Source organism: Hydra viridissima, unplaced genomic scaffold (genome assembly GCF_058129835.1).
Source record: "Hydra viridissima isolate aposymbiotic clone 2 unplaced genomic scaffold, HvirCarnegie_v1 scaffold_9, whole genome shotgun sequence".
Lineage (NCBI taxonomy): Eukaryota > Metazoa > Cnidaria > Hydrozoa > Anthoathecata > Hydridae > Hydra > Hydra viridissima.
This window is the reverse complement of record NW_028324308.1, coordinates 4758064-4782500: the sequence shown is the minus strand read 5'-3', so window position 1 is coordinate 4782500 and position 24437 is coordinate 4758064. Positions and strand designations below refer to the sequence as shown.

At 28.7% G+C, this 24437-nt stretch overlaps 3 protein-coding genes across 7 annotated transcripts; 1 reads left to right on the top strand and 2 right to left on the bottom strand.

Moving 5' to 3' along the window:
* Positions 1–165: 165 nt before the first annotated feature.
* LOC145185792 (uncharacterized) lies at positions 166–1293 on the bottom strand. The gene has a single exon (XM_090098817.1). The coding sequence runs from the start codon at positions 1264–1266 to the stop codon at positions 793–795; it is 474 nt and encodes a 157-aa protein (XP_089954943.1). The 5' UTR covers positions 1267–1293; the 3' UTR covers positions 166–792.
* Positions 1294–2694: 1401 nt separating this feature from the next.
* On the bottom strand, positions 2695–21017 carry LOC145185557 (uncharacterized). 4 transcript variants are annotated; one of them, XM_090098816.1, is made up of 7 exons: positions 20913–21017; positions 20701–20741; positions 8157–8205; positions 4468–4598; positions 4235–4330; positions 3827–3983; positions 2695–3089 (listed from the first exon to the last, which is right to left on the bottom strand). In XM_090098816.1, the coding sequence occupies exons 4-7, from the start codon at positions 4483–4485 to the stop codon at positions 3049–3051; spliced, it is 312 nt and encodes a 103-aa protein (XP_089954942.1). In that variant the 5' UTR covers positions 4486–4598; positions 8157–8205; positions 20701–20741; positions 20913–21017; the 3' UTR covers positions 2695–3048. The 4 variants fall into 4 exon arrangements, with proteins under 4 accessions (XP_089954942.1, XP_089954940.1, XP_089954939.1 ...); XM_090098814.1 differs by lacking the exons at positions 20701–20741; positions 20913–21017 and adding an exon at positions 13799–13946; XM_090098813.1 differs by lacking the exons at positions 20701–20741; positions 20913–21017 and adding an exon at positions 8806–9023.
* Positions 21018–21151: 134 nt separating this feature from the next.
* On the top strand, positions 21152–24414 carry LOC149883670 (adenosine receptor A2b-like). Of its 2 annotated transcripts, XM_090098802.1 has the most exons (5): positions 21160–21620; positions 21708–22271; positions 22453–22615; positions 23472–24189; positions 24372–24414. In XM_090098802.1, exons 2-4 carry the CDS (start codon positions 22037–22039, stop codon positions 24142–24144), a joined length of 1071 nt encoding a protein of 356 aa, XP_089954928.1. In that variant the 5' UTR covers positions 21160–21620; positions 21708–22036; the 3' UTR covers positions 24145–24189; positions 24372–24414. The 2 variants fall into 2 exon arrangements, with proteins under 2 accessions (XP_089954929.1, XP_089954928.1); XM_090098803.1 differs by lacking the exon at positions 24372–24414 and having other exon boundaries at positions 21152–21620; positions 23351–23612.
* The last annotated feature ends 23 nt before the right edge of the window (positions 24415–24437 follow it).

Below are 24437 nucleotides of genomic sequence, written 5' to 3'. Positions count from 1 at the left end.
TGATGTACTCGTCTAAGGAAGTTTGACTTGTATAACAAATCCATAACCCATAGCGTATATACTGCATCGAAAATCTACTATATCCAGTTGCATTTGCAGCTTCACTCAATTACTTTACAATTAGCGTAATTTTTTGTTAAATTGTGAGTACTTGTACATGATGTGATCTAAAAACACAATTGTACTGAGATTTATATTCTATATCTTTGTAATATGCTTATCTGAGACACAATTTTCTTTACAGTCAAATTGGGAATAGAGATGGTTGGGATTATTTTACTTGACGCGCGAAGTAATAATACATATTCTTCTTAAGTAATTATATGTATTTTCCTATAACTAAATACACGTATTCTCCCAAAAGTAATTACACGCATTCTCCCAAAAGTAATTATACGTATTCTACCAAACTAGTTATAAGTATTCTTCCAAGAGCGCAAAAAAGCGATCGCGTCAATATGTGTCAGCGAGCTTTCTTGTTATCAGCTTTTAATGCTTTTGAAATTTGTAACAAGTTGTCGTATTTATAAAATTGTGCTAAGTAAGAAATTGCACAGTATAGTCTTGGAGAGCTGTTTTCTTATTCAACTGGTGGCACATTTGATTCAGAAATGATGTTTCTTTAAATCTATGACAAGGATTGCATTGGAAACAAAAAAAATACCATACTACAATAATATTGACCACAATCTTAAATCTTAAATCACTGAGTAGATGCCTTTTATTATGAACATGTGCACTTTACCCCCCGTTGATTATTATGCAAAAATTCAAAAACTGTTTCTAAATACTTTAAGCCTTTTTTTCCGGAATAGCAACAACCGGAATATGAGCGTGGTGTAGAAGGTAATAGCTAACGGATCCAAGAAATGCATTTGAACTCTTCTCAAATCCTCGAGTTCCAATAAAAATTACACTGGCATCAAATTGGAAGCATAACTCGCAGATCATATGACCTGGAAAATGAAAATCTTCATCCAATACAAGTTCATGTTTAATGGATTTGTTTTCGCACAACGTTTGGAATTTTTGTAGTATGCCCTTACTTTTTGTGATGCTTGCTTCTACAGCCTTATAGTATTTTTCTAGAGGAAACGACTCCATGCAAATTGTTGTTGTAGAAGGCATCGGAGGCATGCAGTGAATATGGATTATAAGAAGAGTATCATCTTTTCTGTGATAGTTTTCTATGTACCATAAAAAAGCCTCTTCACTTGCTAAGCTTTCATCAACAGCAATGCAATTGATCCTAGAGCTTTTTTCCATAATTATCACCTGAGTTATAAAATAAAAAATATATGTATAGTTAAAATCAAAAAATACTTTTATACCGCTTAGTGTTTTGATTAATTATGTATTGACTTGATGATTTGGTTGCTGATAAAATGAAAATAACAAACTTAAAACTTGTGACCGAAATTTTCAAAAAATTTTCCAAATAGCTATTTCCTTTTTATTTCTTTTTGAAAACATATTTTTGCAGCCGTTAGGGCGCTTGTTATTTGATGTTTTTTTCTGTTTTTTAACTTACATTTAACTTTATCAATAAAAACGGTAAAAAGAAAAAAAAAATCCTTGAAACTAAACAAATAGAAACAAGAAATGAGCATTAATTATTTATCCGAATGTTTTACACACAAACTATTGCATTTTCACTTTCTTTTCCTATCTTTACTTTCTATTGTTTTGTATTTTATGCATTTTGATAGGGTAGTTTTTCTGATGGGAGAGTGTGACAGTTCCGAATTACAAAAAGTTGAAAATACTCAAACTTAGTTTCAAATATGAATATGACTCTTTCAGAGAATCTTAGATACTTAACTTGTTCGGATAAATCATGTTGAACATCCAGGAGCAGCCATGTTGAACTTTTTGTTGTGCAAAAATGTTGCTTAAAATATAATTATCGATAAAAAAAAAAAAAAGGGATTAAAAAGCATGTTTTTATTTTAATTGTTTATTAGCGTACTGTTTTTTCAGTTTAAACAAAATCATTTTATTCATCGGTTTTATGTCTCCCAGTAATTTGTAAGCCCAGTAAATAAGACATATTGTAGATTAGGAGAGAATTTAAACGTTAAAAACGACCATCTTTGAAATAAAATAGCACTGCGTACTATCTCAAAACAATATAATGATAAAATTTTTTAATTTAATTTCTTTACTCTATGTAAAGTACAATGTGGTCCGATTGCAATCTTTATAATAATATAATCTGAAAATATTATTTTATATTATCTTGCTTTATAGTGTTGCAGAAAAAAATATTGCGTTGTTAGGCTAATTTTATAACCCTTGCATTAATGGAACTTTTTCAGCATATCAATATTAGTCAGCAGTCAACTGAATTACTTTTATTTTATTATTACTATTCATAGCGTTAAAAAGCTAGTATTATTTGCAATTAAAGCTGCGTTTATACATATTTCATCTTTCCATAAGATTTGATAAAAGAAAGGGAAGTTGCTGTAGCAATTATTCATTAAAATTTTAGAATGCTTAAACCAATTGCATATTTATTGATGTTTGCGATATCAACAAAGACCCAAATATATTTGTTTTATCAATTTTTTCTTATGCAAAACTTTCATGATAATTAACATAGACCAAATCTATTTGATTGGGTATCTATTGTAATAATTATCTTGATAATCTTCAACAAAAATCATTATTGCCTTCAAGGATAGAATCTAGTAAAGCTTGAATTAATTCTTACTGTAATTGACATATTTACATAAATGGCAAAATAAAGCAAGTAATAAATTTGATTGTTTCACCATTTTCCTTGCGGTCCAAGTAAAAGTAATCTGCATCAAAATACCAAATACAAAATGTGCTAATGTAGTTCAATCTCGTTAAATGTTTATAAAATCGCAAACTTATGAAGCAAATTTTTGATTGACAGAATTCTACGTCCTGTTAATTATCTACAGTTAATTGAATTATAGATCTCGCATATCTAGTAACTGCCTGTTCATACGCTGTAACTTCCGTCGGCCCAGTAAAGGTTCTTGAGCTTCCATTTTTTTCGTTTTCATTTTACACCTTCTAATGCTCATCGAACGCGTGGGTTAACATTTTCGCAAATTCTAAAAAAGAATGAACTGTATGTATAAATAAACATAACTGAAGATTTTTCACCTTGAGAACGCACCTAAATAACAAATAAAACAACAGACATTAGCGGGAAAACATACATACATACATACATACATACATACATACATACATACATACATACATACATACATACATACATACATACATACATACATACATACATACATACATACATACATACATACATACATACATACATACATACATACATACATACATACATACATACATACATACATACATACATACATACATACATACATACATACATACATACATACATACATACATACATACATACATACATACATACATACATACATACATACATACATACATACATACATACATACATACATACATACATACATACATACATACATACATACATACATACATACATACATACATACATACATACATACATACATACATACATACATACATACATACATACATACATACATACATACATACATACATACATACATACATACATACATACATACATACATACATACATACATACATACATACATACATACATACATACATACATACATACATACATAAATACATACGTACAATCCCACCAAGTACACGACGTTGAAACAACGTTGAAATAACGTTGATCGACGTTGATCAACGTTATTTCAATGTTGTTTCAACGTTGTGTGTTTGCTGGGATTGGAATTGATTGACTAACCTTCATAATCGATTAGACCGTCACCATTAATATCACCAAGTTTAATAATATCATCTACTTCTTCTCTTGTTATGTCATTTCCTAAACTTTTCATTACGGTTCGAAACTCACTGGCACTGATAAACCCGTCTCCATTAAGGTCGAACACTTTAAATGCCTATAATTTAAATACTATACAAAACGTTTTTTTCTAACAATATTTGAATTTGATAAGATAAAAAACTTTCTAGAACAAAATAAAAACTTTCTAGAACAAAAAATGATGCTTTTTGTTTCATTTGCGAAAGTTTTAAGAGATTCTTTTGAAGATTCTATGAAAACAGTTTACGATAAAAGTTCGTTATTTTCTCTTTTTCATTCAACTTTCCTCCTTTTCATTCAATTTTGGTCATACATTATTTTCCTTACTTCAGTCAAACAGCTGATATCGTCATTTTTCTTTCTTATAGCCATACTTTCCATAAACTCCGCAAAATCTATAACGCCATTTCTGTCCTTATCCATCTATTGATAAATTCAATAATTTAATTAAAGTTTAGTAAAAAGGAAGCAAATGCAGTAAGTTAGAATAGTTTCATGATTTGCTTTTTATCTATTTTAAAATGTTTACTTCTCACGCTTCACATAAAAATGGAAGATACCTCGAGCAACATGTCCATAAGTTCTTCTTCCGTTGGATTTTCGCCAAGATTTCTCAATAAATACAACAGTTCTTTGGCATTTATAAAACCATCGTTATTCTTGTCATAAGAGCGAAATGCTTTTTTGTATTCTTAAAAAAAAACAACAAAAAAAACATGAATTTTTCACAAAATCTTTTTTTTTTCATTTTCTATCTTAACAGATATCCTTGAAATACCGATATAAACAGGAAATTTATTTTGAAATTAAGCATTAAATAAAGTTTAATAATTCTGCAAAATTATTCACACAACCTTATATCTGGTATGGGGGTGCTAAATAAAGTGATTTTTATTTTTAATTTTTTCAAAGACTCTCCTATCTTCATTTTAGCAATAAGCACTAAAAAAACAACTTTTTCATATTTTCTCAGAAAATACATTTTTGGTTCTTTTTGTTTCCGGAAGTATCTACTGGAGGTCTAGGTCCAAGGCTTCCCGACGCAATGAACAAAATGTTTAATTGATATTTTGTGAAATGGAATATTCACCCATTTTTTACAACTTCATTACGTGACGCGTGATTTTTCTTATTCTAGGCAAATTCAACTCTAGTCCATCTGGTGGTGGATTTTTAACTTTTTTTAAACTTGTATTAGTTCGTAATCTTATTATTCTTTAGTAAAATAGTTTGATTTAAGGCTGAAAATAATGACTAATTAGTTTAGAAAGTTTTTCCGCGATAAAATGTCACGTGACAAAACTCCCTTTTTAGTTGGTCAAATTCATTTATACCTTCTTAATTACATTTTATAATTATCAACTAAATATTAATCCAATCATTTGGTTGCTAACTCATCAGATTTAGAACTTCCCGTCGGTCTTTTTTTCTTGAAAATGTTACGGCTAAACCTCTACTCAAAAAGCGAAATCTGTTTTATAGGCTTAAAAACTGTTTGAAGAGAATTTCTTTCGTTTGACATAACAGATACAAATGCAGGCTAGATTGCTGGCGTCTATGCCCTGAAGAGACGCGGAAGAAGAAGGCTTACATTTAGCTAATATCTAGTCACGATGTGCATGAACTTTACATTAGATTTATATATATAAATATATAGGGGAGACCGGGGTTAGTTGGCTACAGGGGTAAGATGACACACTGCGTTTAACTTTGGAATTTTCCACCAGAAATTTCCTAAATTTCCATTGAACCCTCGCACTTAACTAATTTATCTTTCAGTATAGTATTAGAGCTACAAGCGCATGTGCATAGAAGTTACAGCGATTTTTTTGTTTTTTTTGCTAATTTTGTAACTTTTGTAACTATATTTCTTTTTCAATTTTAAAAAACAACATCGTTAGCTAAACTCGAAAAAATGTAGGTGTTGTATGTTTCACTCTAACCAGTCACATTTTGTTTCTCAATATTTTGCGTTTTTGGGGATTTATAAGCCATTTTATTAGCAAAAAGCTTATGAGGTTAGTTGGCACAATGATCACGGGGCTAGTTGGCAACATGAGCCAACTTACAACTTTTCGCATTAGCCGTAAATTCACTTAAGTTATATAACACTACAGATCTACAGACATGAGAAATTATAAAAGAAAAGTAGATAGGCCTGTAAATTCTAAAAATGTTACAAAAAATGCTGTTGATGCTATTTTTACAGAAGAAAAGTCTGTTCGATTGATTTAAGGGCAAAAAAGGTAATATCAAAAAATGTTTTTAGATAAAAGTTATCAAGAGTTTTCGTTAAAAAGATGCGCTTGAAAAAGATGCTTAATATTACTATATATATATATATATATATATATATCATTAGCATATTTCTGAAAGTATACTTAGGTCAAATTTGAAGTTTATTAATGTTTAATTAGGTAGTTTTTGAAGAAGCTATACTTGATGGAAATAAATATTTGTAACTCATTTATTGCTATGAGAAATTTCGGAAAATTTTTAAAGAAATTTTCAGTGAAACAGTTTCTTTTTACTGTTTGAAAAATGAATTAAAGAGTGATATTTAAAAAGCAGTTTTTAACTATTTTACGTTAATCTTTCTGATGGCAGTAAGAATGCTTAAGAACTTTTTTTGCAATTGTCAATAATCATACATATATATATGTGTATATATATATATATATATATATATATATATATATATATATATATATATATATATATATATATATATATATATATATATATGCACCTTGTAACCTTTAAGGATTAAGGTTTAAGGTTTAAATTATCAAAAAACAAACTTGCTGTGACTAACAATAAATGCTCCATCTTCTACTAACAGAGAATTACCTGTGACATGAAATGTCTTCGGTGAGATAAGCACAAAATATAACTCGTACGTCATTTTAGAAAAACAAAATCTGCTGTTTCTGTTTACTGCGTAAAACTTGAATTTGAAATTAAGCTTTGTCAGAATATTCATGATATGGTTTTAAATGGAGTAAAAAAACCAGGGCCAATTTAAAAATGTTTGTTCGGACAGATTTCTAGATGAGCTTTATATAACTTTAAGTTAAAACATTTATTCAAATTTTTTAACTTTTAATTAATTTTGTAACTTGGTGTAATTTTGTAGCTTTTACTTGTGTACAGGAACTACTGGAACTTTGTTCTCGTGAACTCCGTTGTAATCGGAATTTTTAACGGAAAGAAACACTATTTAACGGAAAAAGATTTTTAAAAAAATTGTTGTTATTTCACTGGAAAAGAAATTTTTAAAAATTGACCGGGAAAGTGCCGGTAAAAACTTGACATTTTATTAATAACCAGAGGGAAATTCGGGAATGTTAAATGTCCTTTTAAGAGTTTTTACGGTCTTAGGAATATATTCTTATAGTAAAAAAATGATAACGTATTTCAAATGGATTCCAGTCGGTTGGGATAGGTAGGATTTAATTATGGATAGATTATCCAATGTGGTTAGCAGATGGAATTCTTTTCTTTATACCGATGTGGGAAATCCCAAAATGGTTTAAGATGTAAAATTCCATTTGCTGCAAATCTTCACGTTTATATGACAATCATTAAGCATCAAAGGTTTAAGAAATATTAGTTCTTATTCTTCTCTCTACAATGTGATCCTCCAGGTTGTCATCAAAGCGTTAGTAAATTAATACGGAATATGGTCGTTTTCACATTCTTTCTGTTTGCGAAAACCCATTCACTCAAACCTCCTGTTTTCTTTTTCGTGAATACTCCCAGAACCGAAAAAATTATGTTACTATGGTATTTTCTGAAATGAAAACGGTGTTTTTCGGGTTCTGCTGAGTAATTTAATAGAATGTTTACACTAATAATTTTATAAATATGGTGTGTAAATTTGGTATATAAATACGCTCAAGGTTTGTATCTTAATAACAAACATTATCTTAAGACGTTTTGTCGCCCAACACGAAAACAAATAAAATTCATTCCTAGTAGTCACTTCAATATAAAATGATAGAAAACCGGGAGACTTTCCTTCTATAACATAAATATATATATTTTTATATATATATACTTGTATATTGTTATTTTTAAATATATGTATAAAAATATTTTTATTTTTTTTTTATATCAATATATATATTGTTAAAAATATTATGAAATTTTCAATAAATATGTAAATAATCGACAGTTTTATATTGTTATATCTTATTTGTAATTATAGTTGTTTATTGTTCTTTAAAAAAAACTACTTTGTTTTTACCTTTAATGTCTTCAGCTGATAAAGACGCAAAAAACCTGAATTGCTCGCCCTGAAAATTAAAAAAAAATTTGGAAATCAAAATAAGTAACAAGAAAAGAAAAACTTGCATTAATAATTTTTATATATATAATAATTATATATAAAACGTTAAAAAAAAAAATCCGTTACCATTTCAAATAGAAACTGATTAAAGTTCGTTATTTTTTCACCTGTTTAAAATTTTTTTTTTCACGTGTTTAAAATTCATTATTTTTTCGCGTGTTTAAAATTCATTATTTTTTCACGTGTTTATTCGTCATAAGTATCCAAGGTCAGTAAGAAACCGGATATGGACAGGTCTCTTTACTATCTAAAAGCATCCACTTTAAATATTACGACTTGCTGCTCCCTCATTAAAACAATAGCTTCGGCAATAGATTGTTATGATGTGGAAATATACTTGCATGATGTTAATGTTGAACCCAATTTTAAATATATTGTGCTAACTTAATGGTATTATTTGAATATTTTTTAAGTGTATTCTTTTTTTGAATTAATCACTTTTGCTTAAAGTTTATAAAACTATTGTTTTTTTAAACCAGTAAAACCATTTTAAATTCAGATTAACAAACTTAATTTTGATGGCTCCTACTTAAAAGAAATCGCATACCCTCTTTTGTGTGTAATTGAAATTCTGTAACATGTCTGCTGAAGCCCTTAGTAGAATTGTATTCTTTTGAAGCGAGTTTCTCTAAACCTTTTTTCCACATAACACTTTTTTAACGGCAATTACTGGTGCTTTATTATTGGTCGTTTATTATTCGTAGTTTTTTTTTTCTTTAAAAAAAACATGTTTTGCTTTCATGCGTACCTATACAATGTAATACAAACATAATCAGGATTAATTGAAAATTTATTTCATATTATTGAACGGATGACGAGTGTTTTAATTGCAAACAATTACGAAACCTGTGAGCCACTTTTGCACTTTCTCAAGAATAAAAATTACAAAAGTACGTGTCCTTGTTCTTGGATGTTTAAATTAGTAGCATTAGTTGATTCGATTTTATTTGGTTTAATGCACCAAAATGCCAATAACCTCTCATAGCTATCACAGCTCTTTATGTTCACCCTGTGTACGGAAATTCAATTATTCTGCGCGACCTAAAAGTGAATAGTGTAACGAAGGTTTAAGTATTCTTTTAGAAAATATTAAACGTTTTTATTGGGTGCCTTACTATAAAATTAAAACCTGGCCATGAAAAAACGATGAGCAAAAACTATTTGCTCATCGTTTAAAATTGAACAAGATTAAAATTGTCTAGAAACACGATTAAAATTGTCTATTAAAATATAGACGGATAGTGACAGTGCAAATTTTATTCGTTGGTGTTAGTTAAGTTGATTTTCCGAGATTTAAATCAGAATCAAAATTTACATTGTTGTTAAGTTGATTCAAACAGGATTCATAAAAAAAAACTGCTTAAAACACGATTTTGTTTTTGTATGAATAAAGTTTACATTTTTGTAAACTTGCTTTACAGCTTTAAAAAGAAAAGAAAAAAAAAATGAAAATTTGGCACGGAAATGTTAACTTTATTTAAGGTTTTTTTTATTTACAGAAATAATGTAAAATAAAAGTAGAAAAAATACGTTCTTGTGTCAACGAAATATCAGGAAAAAACAAAATCAGTCTTCTCAAAATATCTCTATAAGAAAAAATATGAGAGGTTTTAAACAACTGCGCAATTTTGCAATTTTTTCAGAGCACAAAAGTTTTCAAAATTTTAGATGGTTGTAGGAAAAGAACCGTATCTCCAATACCTAAGCATTATTTTTCTCCCATACCCGTTGTAGTACGGATGTTTGTCCGGGGGTTAGTTTTGTGCTCCACTTAAGGAATTTTGTTCGGAAAAAGATTAAGAAATTGTTGTACCCGCAGCAGGAGAAAATTGTTATTCTATTAAACGAGACAATTAAACGTAAAAACAGCATTTAAACAACCAACAATCAACATTTAAACAAACAACAACCAACAAAAATTCTTTCTGAACAGATATTCAAAAAAATGTTCTTCAGCTAAAATACGTGGAGGAAAACTGTAAATAGTTATTGATAATAATGAACTGTGTATCGTTACGAATGATGAAATACGTAAAAAAAAAAAAAAGCTCAAAGCATTTCTTAGGTCACAGTTTTTAAAGAGGAAAATGCTGTAAAAACTGCCTCCTGTAAATTCAATTTTCGGTGCAAGGAGATTGCCAAGAAAACACTTGCTTTGGAAGGCGTTAGTATGGGAATAAAAGCAAACATTCCACCGCTACTTAAATTATAGACGCCAAAATGAACACAGAGAACTATCTTCAACAAACCTTTTTTATTGGCTATATTGTTTTTAGAAAACAGATAAAATTAAATCAGAAAGACGTGCACTTTGGCTATAATCATGTTTATCAAATATTCTATGATCCAAAGAAAACTCAACTTTTATAGCGACTCTAATGTGCCAACCCTCGTAGCTTTTTCTGAAATATTTATAAATTTTTAAAAAGTATGATTAAAATCTTTAAAGAATCAAAAACGATTTGTATCATCGCGATAATGAATTAGATATATAAAAGTATTTGGATTTTAATGTGCTCTCATAACTAATCCAAAAGTTTTTTTTTTTTGTGAAATAAAAAGTTAGATAAAAAAAAAGGCTTTAAATCATTTAAAAACGAACTCCTACTAACGTTTTAAGTTAACGGATTCACTTTTGCAATGAAACTGTAGTATGATATTTTTACCATTAATCTATCAGTTAGATGACTGAAATTTTAATATTGTTTAACTATTTTTATTGTTTAATTATTTTTTGATATTTTAGCTATTGATGAAATTTTGTATGAGCGTTAAAACAAAAAGCATTATTTGATTGTAACCAGAATAAAAGTCGGCAAACAGAAAAGTGCTGGCTAGGCTAAAAACTTCTCTATGTTACATTCTTTCCCAAAAAACGAATAAAGAATTAAAACTTTTTTTGAAAGTTACACAAGAAAACTCAAAAGTAAATTTATAAAAACGTGCAAATTCAAAGTAAACCCCATTTACACAGAAGTTATTTTGAAATAACAATAGATCAGTACGTCTTTTTATTACTAATGTGAATCATCTCTATCAGTGTCATGACACTATCCGTCTTATAGCGTTTTGGAAATGCTTTACGTCTTATTTTATCACGTGTTTAAGATTTAAAACACCGATGGTTATTAAAACACCTTGTCTATAGTAATCAAAAAGCCGCAATAGTAAGCTAATAAATCTTTTTCGTCGTCATCAAATTTAAGATTTATGAATCGCACAAAAGCAGCTTTAACGTAAGCAGTGATGTTTTTTAAATCAAAAGCTATTCTCGACATAGTTAAAAAACATTTAGAAATGGAGGCTTTTTTGAGCACAGATTGAATTTGTCAAAATAGTTCAGAATCCGAAGTTTTTAAAATAAAAAAAGGCTTTTCAAAGACAAACCATTCTAAAATAAGTTCTCGCTTAGCTCTTTACTAAATAGTGAGTTTTATTGCTCTAAATGTACCAACGCTTAAAGACAGAACATTTCGTGCATCGTATTTTGAAAAGGGCAAATGAATGAGTAAATAAGTTTATAAGTTCTAAATATTTTCAAACTAATATATTTTGAAATTATCAATAAGTTAACATGAAATTGCAGAAATCAAAGTAAAAACAAAAACTTTTTAAAAAACATAAAAATTAAGAAAAGTTTGAATTCATTTGAAGGGCTCAGTGGAAAAAGTGCTCAAGTCACAAAATTAATGTTTTGAGAAAATTTAGTTTGATCAGAGATATAACACTTCAAAACAAGGATTTAAAATGGCTGATCAAAGTAGATTTTCTTAAAACATTTACTTTGTGACTTAAGTACTTTTTTCACTAAGCCCTTCATTTATGAAGTTCTAACAAAAAACCTCAACAATAATTTGGCAAAATTTATGAGAATATTTTTTCCTTTTGATCAACAAAAATTTTTATGATTTCTCGACAAATTCCGAAATATATTTAAAATTTATGCGGCTGAAATTTATACGGTTTATTTGGAGTTGTTGGAAGGTTTTTTTCAAAAGTATTGTAAATAATAATGAAAATATGTTAGCATGGTGTCTTTCTACGCCGGGAAAAAAACAAATATAAAAAAGTTAGATGAATTTTTTAGTATAAGATTTATAATATGAATAGGATGAAATTTTTCGTAACCGTTTTTAATTATTTCTTTAAAGAGGAGGAGAAATGTTCCAAACCACAAAATTGATTTATGGTTAAAAAATTTCTACTTCTATTTTAATTTCTACTTTTATTTTGCTACTGAAAGTACAGTCGATTTGAGCTACAAAGAACATCCACCACCCGCCCACACCCCACGTCCGATAAAAGCTTTTATTTCTATCGCCAAAGGAAATAATGTCTAAGAGATAATCGTTTATTTGACACCATTATTTTGGCTTTAAAACCTTCATTTCATTTAAATCGTCACGTCTGAGGAAAATAAAATTGATTAAAAAAATTTAAAAATATTGTTTATATACATAATATAATATAAAATAATATAATATAATATAATATAAAATAAAATAATATAATATAATATAATATAATATAATATAATATAATATAATATAATATAATATAATATAATATAATATAAAATAATATAAAATAATGTAATATAATATAATATAATATAATGTAATATAATATAATATAATATAATATAATATAATATAATATAATATAATATAATATAATATAATATAATATAATATAATATAATATAAAATAATGTAATATAATATAAACAATATCTTCAAATCTTTTTAATTAATTCTATTTATAATGATATATTATCAATATTTTATTTTTCTATCAAATTTATAGGTGTTTATCTAACACCTATAAATTTCATAGAAAAAATAGCTAAAAAAATGCAAATTAGCTTAATTTCTCTTTAATTATTTTTCCACTATCGCGATATTTTGTTTCTATTAAGTCAGATAGCGATGAAACTGCAGAAAATGTCAGAGAAATAATATAAGATGCTGTAACTAAACTCAAGATTTCCGCAACATTTTATAATTCAGTCCCGTATATAGACTGGAGCTATTTTAATTAAGAGCTAGTTGTGTTAAAACTAGTTGCTTAGATGAATTTTTTTTAATATATATTTTTTAAAAGTAGTTCGTGAAATAAAGTTTTTAGGAAGTATAATTTTGAAGTTTAATTGAACTTATTTTGTTCAGGAAAATGCGGCTGCTTACAATTTAGTATTATTATTGAAAACTTCCGCTTCGATTTTATTCTCGCGGTGTGATCTTTTTCTCATTCTCGTGGTTTGACTATCTTTTTCTGACGCTTTTATTACCAAAATTTTGCGGTATTTGTAATTAGCTATCAAAGCAGTACTAAGTTTAAAATATTCAAATATAGCAAAGTTGAATAATTATTATTAATTTATTGTTGAATATTAATGTTTCAAATAAAAACAAAAATAAAAAGTTGCGAATGTTACAAAACTGATCGTATAAAATCAAATGTACTAGTTTCAATATACACAAACATGAAACGGACGGCAAGTAACCTAATTATGCAATTAATGAAAAGCTATAGCATACCATATATCTAAATACGCTCATCTTTTGAGAGATGGTTCCTTAAGATTGAATTCTTCTTACTGTAAAATTACTTTGAAAAGGTGATCTTAATTAAAGTTGCTCTTGAGACTTTTGACAGTTTTGAACCTACTTACAAATTTAATGAATGAAAAAATCTCCTTGGAAAACAATCAAAGGCCTAATTATCATTAATAAATAGGAGGAGACTCCATTTATGGCTTGTTTTCAAAGTAATCAGAGACAGGAAAAATTATTTCTCGATAATATTCCTATATAAACGAATTATAATTCTAGTTAAAACTAAAGAGTATTCTCAATTTACAATCTCTAGCATCTTTAACAATCTTGATCATAAATCTTTAGATTTAGCACCTTTAAACCCCTTAGATTTATATCATTTATTACATGCTTCATATTTTCATTAACAATTAATATCACAAATATAAAAAAAGGGTTTTGAAGCGGATTTTCTATATAAAAAGATTTAATAAAATTCTGATTTTATCCGATAGGAAAACGATGTCAATATTAAAGACAAATATATCTTAATCTGAAAATCAAAAAGCGAAGTCGTACTTTAAATGAAAGCTAAAAAACACCACAATTGCGCGATTATATGATAATATGGGTGATTGGTGCGAAGATGTGGTTGGTTAGTGTGAAGATGTGGGTGATTGGGGTGAAGATGTGTATGAATGGGTTTACATTTATGTTCAACACTTAACAGGAAAAGATTTTAACTTTAACAAACAAACGCGATTGCATGCATTTTTAATCAACATTATGAGCCGATACAAATGGCAAACTATATACATTGGCGCATACAAAGTAAACAGTTTTTTTTATCTTTAATATTTATACTAACTATTCATTAAAACGTTAAAACCGTTTAAAAAAAACTATTGTCACAAAATCTTTTACGGAATGATTATCAAATATAGATTAAACGTGTTTGTTAATGTAATTGCTAAAACAAGTGTATTTACAGCTACAAAGATGATCTTATGAAGACGAAACTTTACGCAATTAAAGAAAATAAATAGATGAATGGCTTTGAAGAAGGATGTGCTGGAGAGATAAGCATACTTTGGATTGAAGATTCATAAGAAGCCATTCGTTGCTTTTTATTTTTAGATCTTTAACTGTTAAATTATAAATCCAAAGAAAGAAGTATTTAAAATTTTAATTCTCTTCATGCGAAAGCTATCTACGGATTCCACGAATCCACGGATCCACGGATCCATGGAGTCCACAGATTGAAAGACCTGAAATTAACAAAACCAACGATGATGCTTTTCGGACAAATAATTCAAAAAAATATTCTTAAGAATATTTTTCTTTTGTTACCTTCGTATTTTTTTTTTCCCTTTTTTTATCTCCACAAATATTTTTTTCTTTTGTTATCTCTAGTCATGCAGCATTATTGATATTGCTTCTTGAAACCCCATTTTCCAAGTATTGAGTTCAAAACTAGTTTTGAATGCCATTCTACTGCAAATATCTTGCCAGTTTTCATTCGTCAACGTTTCAAACAGATTTTCTGAAAAAATGTTCCTACTTCATGGATATTTCGTTGGATATTAAAGCGTTTAATATAATTAAAATTACTTTCATTTAGTATACGTCATTTTAACCAGCGGAGCATTTCTCCTCCTTTTTAAAAAAATACAAGAAAATCAGACGGGACCGACTTTTGATGCTGTATAGCAATACGTCTATTGAACTTAAATATTGCAGAAAATGCTTTTAGTTTTTGTAAAATATTATCATAAGAATTAATTCGTAAAAAGTTAGTATTTTCGAATAAACCAAACAAAATTAAGAAAGCATATTCTATAAATACATTTATAGTTATTATATATATTAAAGTCTCGGTGGCTTGTTATTAGAAACCTTAAAGGCTACGGGTTTATTGAGGGGGCATCTCAAATTAGAAACGGCTCCTGATTTCCTTCTTGCTAGTGGTGCCAAATAGAAAACGTATCGTAAATTTCATACAACAGCTATTGATTTGTTATGAGATAATCTATATAATATATGATAATTTATGGTGATCTAATTCAATATAACCGAAAACATTTATGAGTTGCATTTTAAAATCAGCGATTAGGCCGAGTGAATAAAAATGAGCAACTGCTTTTACTTAGTAAATGGTCAGCTTTACGTGAATAAAAACTTCAGAAGTTTTCTTCATACTTTTATTCGCGTAAAGGTAAGCAATTTACTCAGTAATTGCTCAATTTTACATGAACAAAAACTTAAGTAAAGTTGTTGAAGTAATTATTCACGTAAAGCTGACCAACTACTGAGTAAAAGTAATTGCTCATTTTCATTCACCCCGGCCATTGCCTTATCGGCAACTCTTATACACTGAGTAAAAATATAGGGGATTGAACTGTTTCTTCTTCAACGAATTTTGAGGTTCTATCAATTCCCCAGTATGAAGCAAGTATAATTGCAACCAAAAATGAGATAGGTATTCAATGACTCATGCATCATTTCAATTAGTTTAGTCCCCTTTATGATGCAGTTACTTTTCATCACAGGGACAAAGCTAATTGAAAAATTGCGAGTATATAATTTTTATATACCCACACAATTTTTTTAATCTATACGCACGGTTTTTTTATTTACTGGCAATTTTTTTTATCTTCTCTCAGAGTTTGTTATTTTTTATCTACCCAATAGTTTTTTATCAACTCGCAGTTTTTTATCTGCCCGCACAGTTTGTTTTTTTTTTTAATCTACCCGCAAAGTTTTTTTTATCTCCCTGCACAGTTTTTTTTTATCTACGCGCACAATTTTTTATCTACCGACAGTTTTTTTATTTACCCGCAAAGATGTAACTGTTTATTTTAATGAACTAAAATAGAATGGAAATTAGAAATTAATTATTTTGCAACTTAAAAAAAAAAATTTTAATTTATTTCAATTTCAGGATGTAAATTATTTAGCCTTTAGCGGTGAACATGGTGAAGACAATGAACAAAAAGCAGGTCTGCTTTTAAAACATTTAAAATTTACGTTGTCAAAAAAATTCTTTATCAGCTGCAATTAATTAAACTATTTCCAAACATGTAATGCCTCCTTAAATGCAGGATGAGATTAAAATTCCGGCAATACTTGTAAAAAATGATCTATTTTCAGATTTTTTCAGATTCGTTTTTGTTTGATTTATGAGAAAATTATGAGATTATTCAGACATTGAGAATATTTTTTATTTTGTTTAATTTTTCAATGCTAAATGTAAAGAAGCGAATTATAAATATTTTTAGAGTAGCGTTTCCTAAACATTTATCTTAATAAACAGATAAAAGTTTAGGAAAAAATTAGTACAGTTTTCACACAATGCAAACTCGTGTAAAATATCTTGGTGGCCATGAAACACCCTACCAACATTGATAAAATCACAGACTCCATTTTGTTGCGTTTAGCACAGTTGTTGATATTCCTATGCTTTCCCAATGCTGTGATCAAAGCAAAACCCTAATAAACCATTTCGCTGTCTGAAGTTCAAATAAATGTTTTAATAGAGTATGTTAAGCGATCTGAAAGCTAGTTTAGAGTTGTAAAAACTGCAAGCATTCTAGACACTGCTATCTTCAGAAAAACTAAGCTAACAGCTGTAATTGCAAGATTTTTATGTTTATGCAATATTTGAAAACTTCCTTCGTTCATTCTAAACCTTCGTTTAAAAGCCTCAAAAGAATGAAATGCAAAAAAAGTGTATTGAATAAGTAGACATGGCAACTAAATAAAAAAGAGGTTGTTCTAACATTCGAGAAATAAACAATTAATGAAGTCCGAGAAACTTTGAAAAAGTTACAGAAAAAATAGTCAACAGCTTGATTTTAGAAGAGCAAGGTGAAGCTCTGTGGGGTTTTATGAAAAAAGGAAAAAAATAATTTGTTTGAGAAGAGAACAGTATAAGTAACTTGTTCCAGAACAGGTAAAAGGTCTACTATTTTTTCATCAAGTTATAAAAAGAGAAATACACAAAGAAAACACTAGTTTTAAGTCATCCCAAAAAACACTGGTTTTAAAGTATTGATTTTAAAAAGATAACGATGAAGATGATGAACAATCAAAAAAGATTGTAGTGGAAGAATTCAGTTTTTGTAAAATGCAAAACTGAGTTTTTAACTTATTGCTTCTTTTCTTACAATATTTTTATTTGTTTAGTTTTTTTTATTTTTTTCAGTTTTTAAATAGGTTTTAAAATTTTTAAAGCACGCTATGGTTAAATTCGGAACGATGAATTTCGTTTTAAAACTTATAACTAATTTATTTTAAAATTATTTTTTTTGCGTAATTACATTAAGTAATGATAGTATTAATTAAAAACATCAACAAACGAGTCAAAATATTTCTCTTAATTAAAATGTCATCAAAACCGTTATAAAAACGAAAAAAAAATCTGCACAATTATCCACAAAATCCTTCTGCATCGTTACTTTCAATCGCTAAAGCATCCGAATCTTTCAAAACTCCTGTTTATATATAAACATGACCATATATATATATGACCATATATGGTCATAAAAAGATTCAAGAGCTCTCTATCTATCGAACGAGCAAAAAGATCTTGGAGAAAGAGTGGCTTTAAGGATAAGAAAGCAGCAATTAGTATTGGACAATCATTCACGCAATATCCCGCCTTATTGAACTGAGAACGAGCCAAAAGTTTCACAGTATTTCGTCAGGAAAGTTAAGAAATTTTAAAACTTCAAGTCTTATCGAGCCATTAAATATCCAAACCGATCAGATAAGCAATCACTGACGGCTAAAACTCGAGCTCAAAAACTTAATGACGAAGTGCTTACAAAATTTAATGGCTGCATAATTATGGATGACGAAGCGTACATCAAATATGACTTTAAACAGCTCCCAGGTCCAAAATTTTACACTTCAATTTTTCATGGACGTGTCAGCAACATGTTCAAGTATAAATCATTGGACAAACTTTTTCTCCCGTGGCAAGCAATATGCAGCCGTGGTTTTAGATCTCGAGCTTTCGTCACATCGTCAACTTTAAACTCGGATGTTTACATCAAGGAATGCTTGCCAGCTAGACTTTTGCATTTTATCGAAGTTACGATGTCCCCTGTTGGTTCTGGCCTGATTTTGCATCTTTTCATTATTCTAAGAAGACCAATTTGAAAGACATCAAATTCATACGAAAAAACTTAAATCCACCAAACCACCCACAATTCCGTACCATTGAGAAATTTTGGGGAATTACCGAATAATACTTGCGTAAGAGTGGTAAAACAATAAGTACTGCTAAACTTTTTATTAGAGAATGGGCATTAGAAGAGAAAAAAATTCCCAAAGACAATGTGCAGAAGTTGATGCCTAAATGTTCGCTTATTTATTCGAAATAATGATGAATATTAAAATAAAAATCATTTTTATAATCTTCAAGTTCCTTAGATTAAAATAAATATTGAAGTTTTTGCATTAGTTTAATCATTTTATTATTATTTTTTTTTTTTGAATTCTTCATCGTTCGGAATTTAACGATCGATTGCTTTATTTATTTTCTGTCTTTTATTTATTTATTTTTTTTTCAGCTTTTTGTATACATTTAAAATATGCAATTTGTTTAAATACTTTTAACAAGTTGTAATTTAAAAAGCAAAATTTTAAAAACATCATGGTCAAAATGGGGGTAAAATTGGCGCATTTTCAGAAAGCTTCGTTTTACAAACGATTGAAAAATATTACAAAAGTCATTTTAAATATTTTAGGAAGTTTTTTGTATTGTTAATTATTTAAACATTTTGAACTAAAAAGACAAGATATTTTGGATAAATACTGCAAATTCAAGAACTAATTCCTCAGAGGCTTTACCACTTTGAAGTATTTATGCTGGTATCCATACTTTATTAACCACTGCTTGTGGTTTTAGGCCTATGATCTTGCATTTGTCACGCAAAGATTGAAATATCATTATCAATTGATGTTAAAAAAGTATTGCTGCATTTTGCAGCGTTTGTTGAGTTTATTTGATTCGATTTCAGAGGAAACTTCAATGTTTAGACGGTTAATTGGTGAGTAGACATTTAACTGAGGTGGTTAATGATTTTGCAATAGTTTCCTCGTCTTCTATGGGTTTGCCTTTTCATTTATACCCAAATCTTATGAGAAGCCGTGAATCAAAATGTTCTATAAGATACTTTGTTCTGTGACTGGTAAAATTCCGGTTGATCTAAACTCAGAACTTGAATGTAATTTGCCACCTGGTTTGATTCAGCAATGCCATTAAAAACAAAGCGAATGAACAAAAGTTTCATTTAAACCTGTTTCTCTCGGTCCAAAATGGTTCGAGACTTCAGCAAGCAAAGTATTCAGCAAGAAAAGTATATTACTTTCGTTTTAAAGCACAAAACAACACACATCCAATAACTGAAACAGGTGGGTAAGATGAGGAAAAAAATGAACAACAGTTATGCTTTCTAAAATATTCTAAAACATCCAAAGAAACACAAGACTGGTGACCCTCTTTAACTAGTAACAGTGGTCTATCTTTAACCTGTTTAAAAGTTCATTAAACTACGTCAAATAGTTATTTACTTCCGTAATCTTCCAACCGCTGACATTTAGTGTATTTGTAGTTTTAAAAAGAGCATTTTTAACTTTCCACGAATTCTGAAAGTGTTTTCCACTGAGCACTATCATTTGGTCCGTAACTCTTTCGGATGCGTTATATGTTGCTTGTAACATTTAATTGTAACATTTTCACGTCCAGCAGTACATCAGTGCCTGTGTAAGCTTTTTGGGAGCTTGGGGCTTTTTTAAAGCAGACGGCCTAAAGGGCCCTCAGCTTTGAAATAGCCCAAGGCAACCAAAAGCATCATTTGTCAATATTTAAAAAATTTGAGGTAATAAAATAACCTTACTGAGCCCTCTAAGTTTGATGCCACATGTTGAATATTTATAGCTGAAAAAAACGCAAATACTTTAATCACAGCTATATTTATAAACCCCTAATTTTTTCGTAAACTGTTGTTTAACTCTTTTTTTTTTTTTTTTTCTTTTATTAACATACTTTAAAAGGTATTTAGATGTTTATTTTTTATATAAATTATTTAGGTATATTTATTATTTTTACCTAATAACAGGTCTCGATAGGAATTGCTTTCTCAGTTTACAGCATTATCTAATGTTCCTCGATCCTTTAAAAAATATTTGCTTTTTCGTCACATCTTTCATAAGTTGTTAAAACATTTTATTTTTCAATCTGATTTCATAGTTCTGAAAATGATTTAAAACAACGGACCGACGCAAATCTATTGTTGGTGAAACACATGCAATATGAATATAACAAAAGGAAAAACTCATCGATATTCTGTTTATAAGTAGAGAAGATTTATGAAGATTTTTTTTCTCGTAGAAACGTTAAAGCTCAAAAATCGTGTGAAGTAACAACTTTTTCATAAAATTTACTTTACCAGATTTTCTTTTGCTATTTTTTTTTTGTAGAGTTTGAAGAATTTCAATAGAATCTTTAAATTATTCATGCTGAATAATTGTCAACAACAGAAAATTTGTGAGAAGTTGCGAAGTTTAATTTTTGAACTTATAGTAATAAGTGAAGTTTCACAAGAAGCGTGAGGCAGCTGAAGAAGTTTTAATGGTGTAAAGGACAGCTTTACCCGTAAATCTCTGTGGTACAAGAACTATGAACCCATGTTTGAGTAAAATTCTGACGCAAATACGCAGTAAAAAACAATAAAAAACGTTAAAATATTATCGGCGGTTGGTCTTTTTTTAATGATAATTTTCCTGGAACTTTTCATGCTTCAGAAATGATTAAGAGGTAAACCGTGTATATATTAATATATACACGGTTTACCTCTATATAAATCAAACTTCCACATTACATTATTACGTGAATATACTTTAGGAAAGAAGAAAAAAATCTGAAGTTATTGAGAATTGGGGCAGGGAAAATAACAAAATTCAGAATTAATGTGAAAATGTTTTTGTAATAAGATATTGTATTTGGAAAGATATTTATTTTTTTAAAGAGATTTTGAAGATGGAAAGTATAAATAATATATTTATTTATAAGTTACATACGTTAAGTATGTTGTTATTGTAACTAAAAAAAATTAAATTATACAATATATATATATATATATATAAACTATTTCTCTAAAGTCAAAGAATATTTTCTTATATCTAGATAAATTTGAATAAAGTGTAAACGACGTTATCTTGTAGCTCCTAATTATGGCAAATAACACAATCATTGAGTTTAAAACAGACGAATATACCTTCGGTACTCAATTATTTGCTGCGAACGAGTCTTACAGAACTGCAAGTTATGCTTGGAAAGTTACCTTCGCTGCCATATTGATAATTCTCTTGCTTTTAGGAATTGCTGGTAACTTACTTGTTATTTTAGCAGCTTGGAGCTCAATCCAGCTAAAAAGAAGAATCACAACAATATTCATTCTTAGTTTAGGTATCTTCTTTAAAAAAAGTTTTACTCATTTTTTAATGGTTTTAAATGACAATTAATAACTTGAACACTTTTGATTACAAATTTTGAAAATGAGAGATAGATTTGGTGTTAAATATCCATTTATGAAATATTAATCTGAAATTATGTAGATTAATTATGAATTAAATTATTCTCTCTTCAGCGATCTCAGATTTAACGATCGGGGTCACTCAAATACCTTTGAAGATTTATTTCGAAGCAAATTGTTACATCTGGTCTGCATCAATTTGTTATTTCTACTTTATAACCGATGTTGTAGGTTACGTGTCAAATATATTAAGTCTTTTTGCAATTGTGATTGACAGGTAATTATTAAAATCTCTTTCATAGAATACATTTAAAATATAGCACCCACTGTTCCTTAAAACAATAAATGGCAAATAAATTTATTCTAAATCCTGTATATACCGCATATACCTCAACCTTTAGTGGAGACCGGCGCCAGTTATCAAGTTTTTTCGTTACTAATTGTGAAATAACTATTCTATGTCATAATTATTTTTGTATTTGCTCAAAATGTAGAGCTTGGCTACCCAGTGGACATGCATCGTCCGCACGACGTTTTACAAACGTCTTACGGATGTCTTACGGACTTATCGACGTCGTGCGGACGATGCATGCCCACTGGGTATGTGCGCAATTCATAAGCATATCGAACAACGAACTATGAAAATTGTAAATAAAAAAAAAAGTTTTTAAAATGTGGCATTTAAAAAAATAAGATGAAATGATAAGAAAAAAATGTGACAATAAAACCGGTATGTTTTCAACAACTGAGGTGTGTAATCGTAAATATTTTACTTTGAAAAGAAAAAAGTTAAAATAAAAAAGTTAAAAGAAAAAAGGAAACAAAAATTTCTTCACTGAAATTTAAAAACACTCTTCACAATTTTTATGAAGACGAAAACACCCCCCCCCCCCTCGTTAGTGCTTTTTATATCTGTTAACAGTTTTTTGCCTCAAAAACTTAAAACATATAAATATCGATTAGTCATCTTTTTTGTTATTTTACCTAGAGTTTTCACAACTTTTTTTCTAAGGTTGCTCTGGAAGAAGCTAACTTGCAATACTTGTGATAAATTACCCGTGTGGGAGATAGCCCCGGTCTCTCCTACTTGGCGTAATGCAAAATACTATACCACATTATACTTGTTTACGTAGATTTATTCTTCTGCAAATGCCGTTTCGGTACAACAACCTCATCACTTCAAACAAAGCAAAAGTGTTCGTAGCGTTCGTTTGGCTATTTTCCTTTGGTTGGAGTATTCTTTCTGTGTTTAGCTGGAGAAGTTTACATACCGTAAGCGTATCAGTGGAAAAAAAGTCCTGTGTAAATAACAATTACGCATTCTATGCAGCATCATTTTTTGGGATATTTGTACCTGTGTTAATTATCATGACCTACTCTTATATTAGTTTTATACAACTCATTCATCGTCATTTAAAAGCTATTAAGTTAACCGAAGTTAAAAAAACTGTCAGGAAACTAAATCGAGAAATTAAGGCAACGAAAACAGTAGCGATAATTTATCTATCGTTTTTGATATCTTACCTTCCGTCGTGCGTTATTAACGGTATTATATTCGTCGATCCCAAATATTTTCCGAACTTAAAGTCAAAAAACAAACTTTTGATGCACGTTATATTTTATATTTTTGTTGAAGTTCTTCCGATCATCAGTACTGCAGCGGACCCGTTTATTTACAGTTTTTTGGATAAGAACTTTCGAAATGAGTTTAAAAGAATAATTTACAGAACGTCATTGAAAGTGGGAATTCCAATAAAGCATCCTAACTTAAAAAGGCGAATTGAGAGAAGAAATATCAAAACTTAACTTGCAAAAGTAAAATTGCACAAAAACAGAACTGGGGGATCACAGGTTAGAAAAAGGATATTTCGTTTCATATTTCTCAAATAAATCCAGGAAATGAACCTTTAAAAGTTGGCTCTTTTTATGCCTACTTTAAAAACTCTTATTAGACTGCTGTTTTATTAGAAATGATGTGTTGCAGCTATTTTTTAATTATAATTTCTAATTCAATTTAAGGATTTTATATTTAGGAAAACAATTTCAAAGAATGAATCTTTCTATGAAACATGAAAAGCGTTGTGTTGTTCTGGATCTGC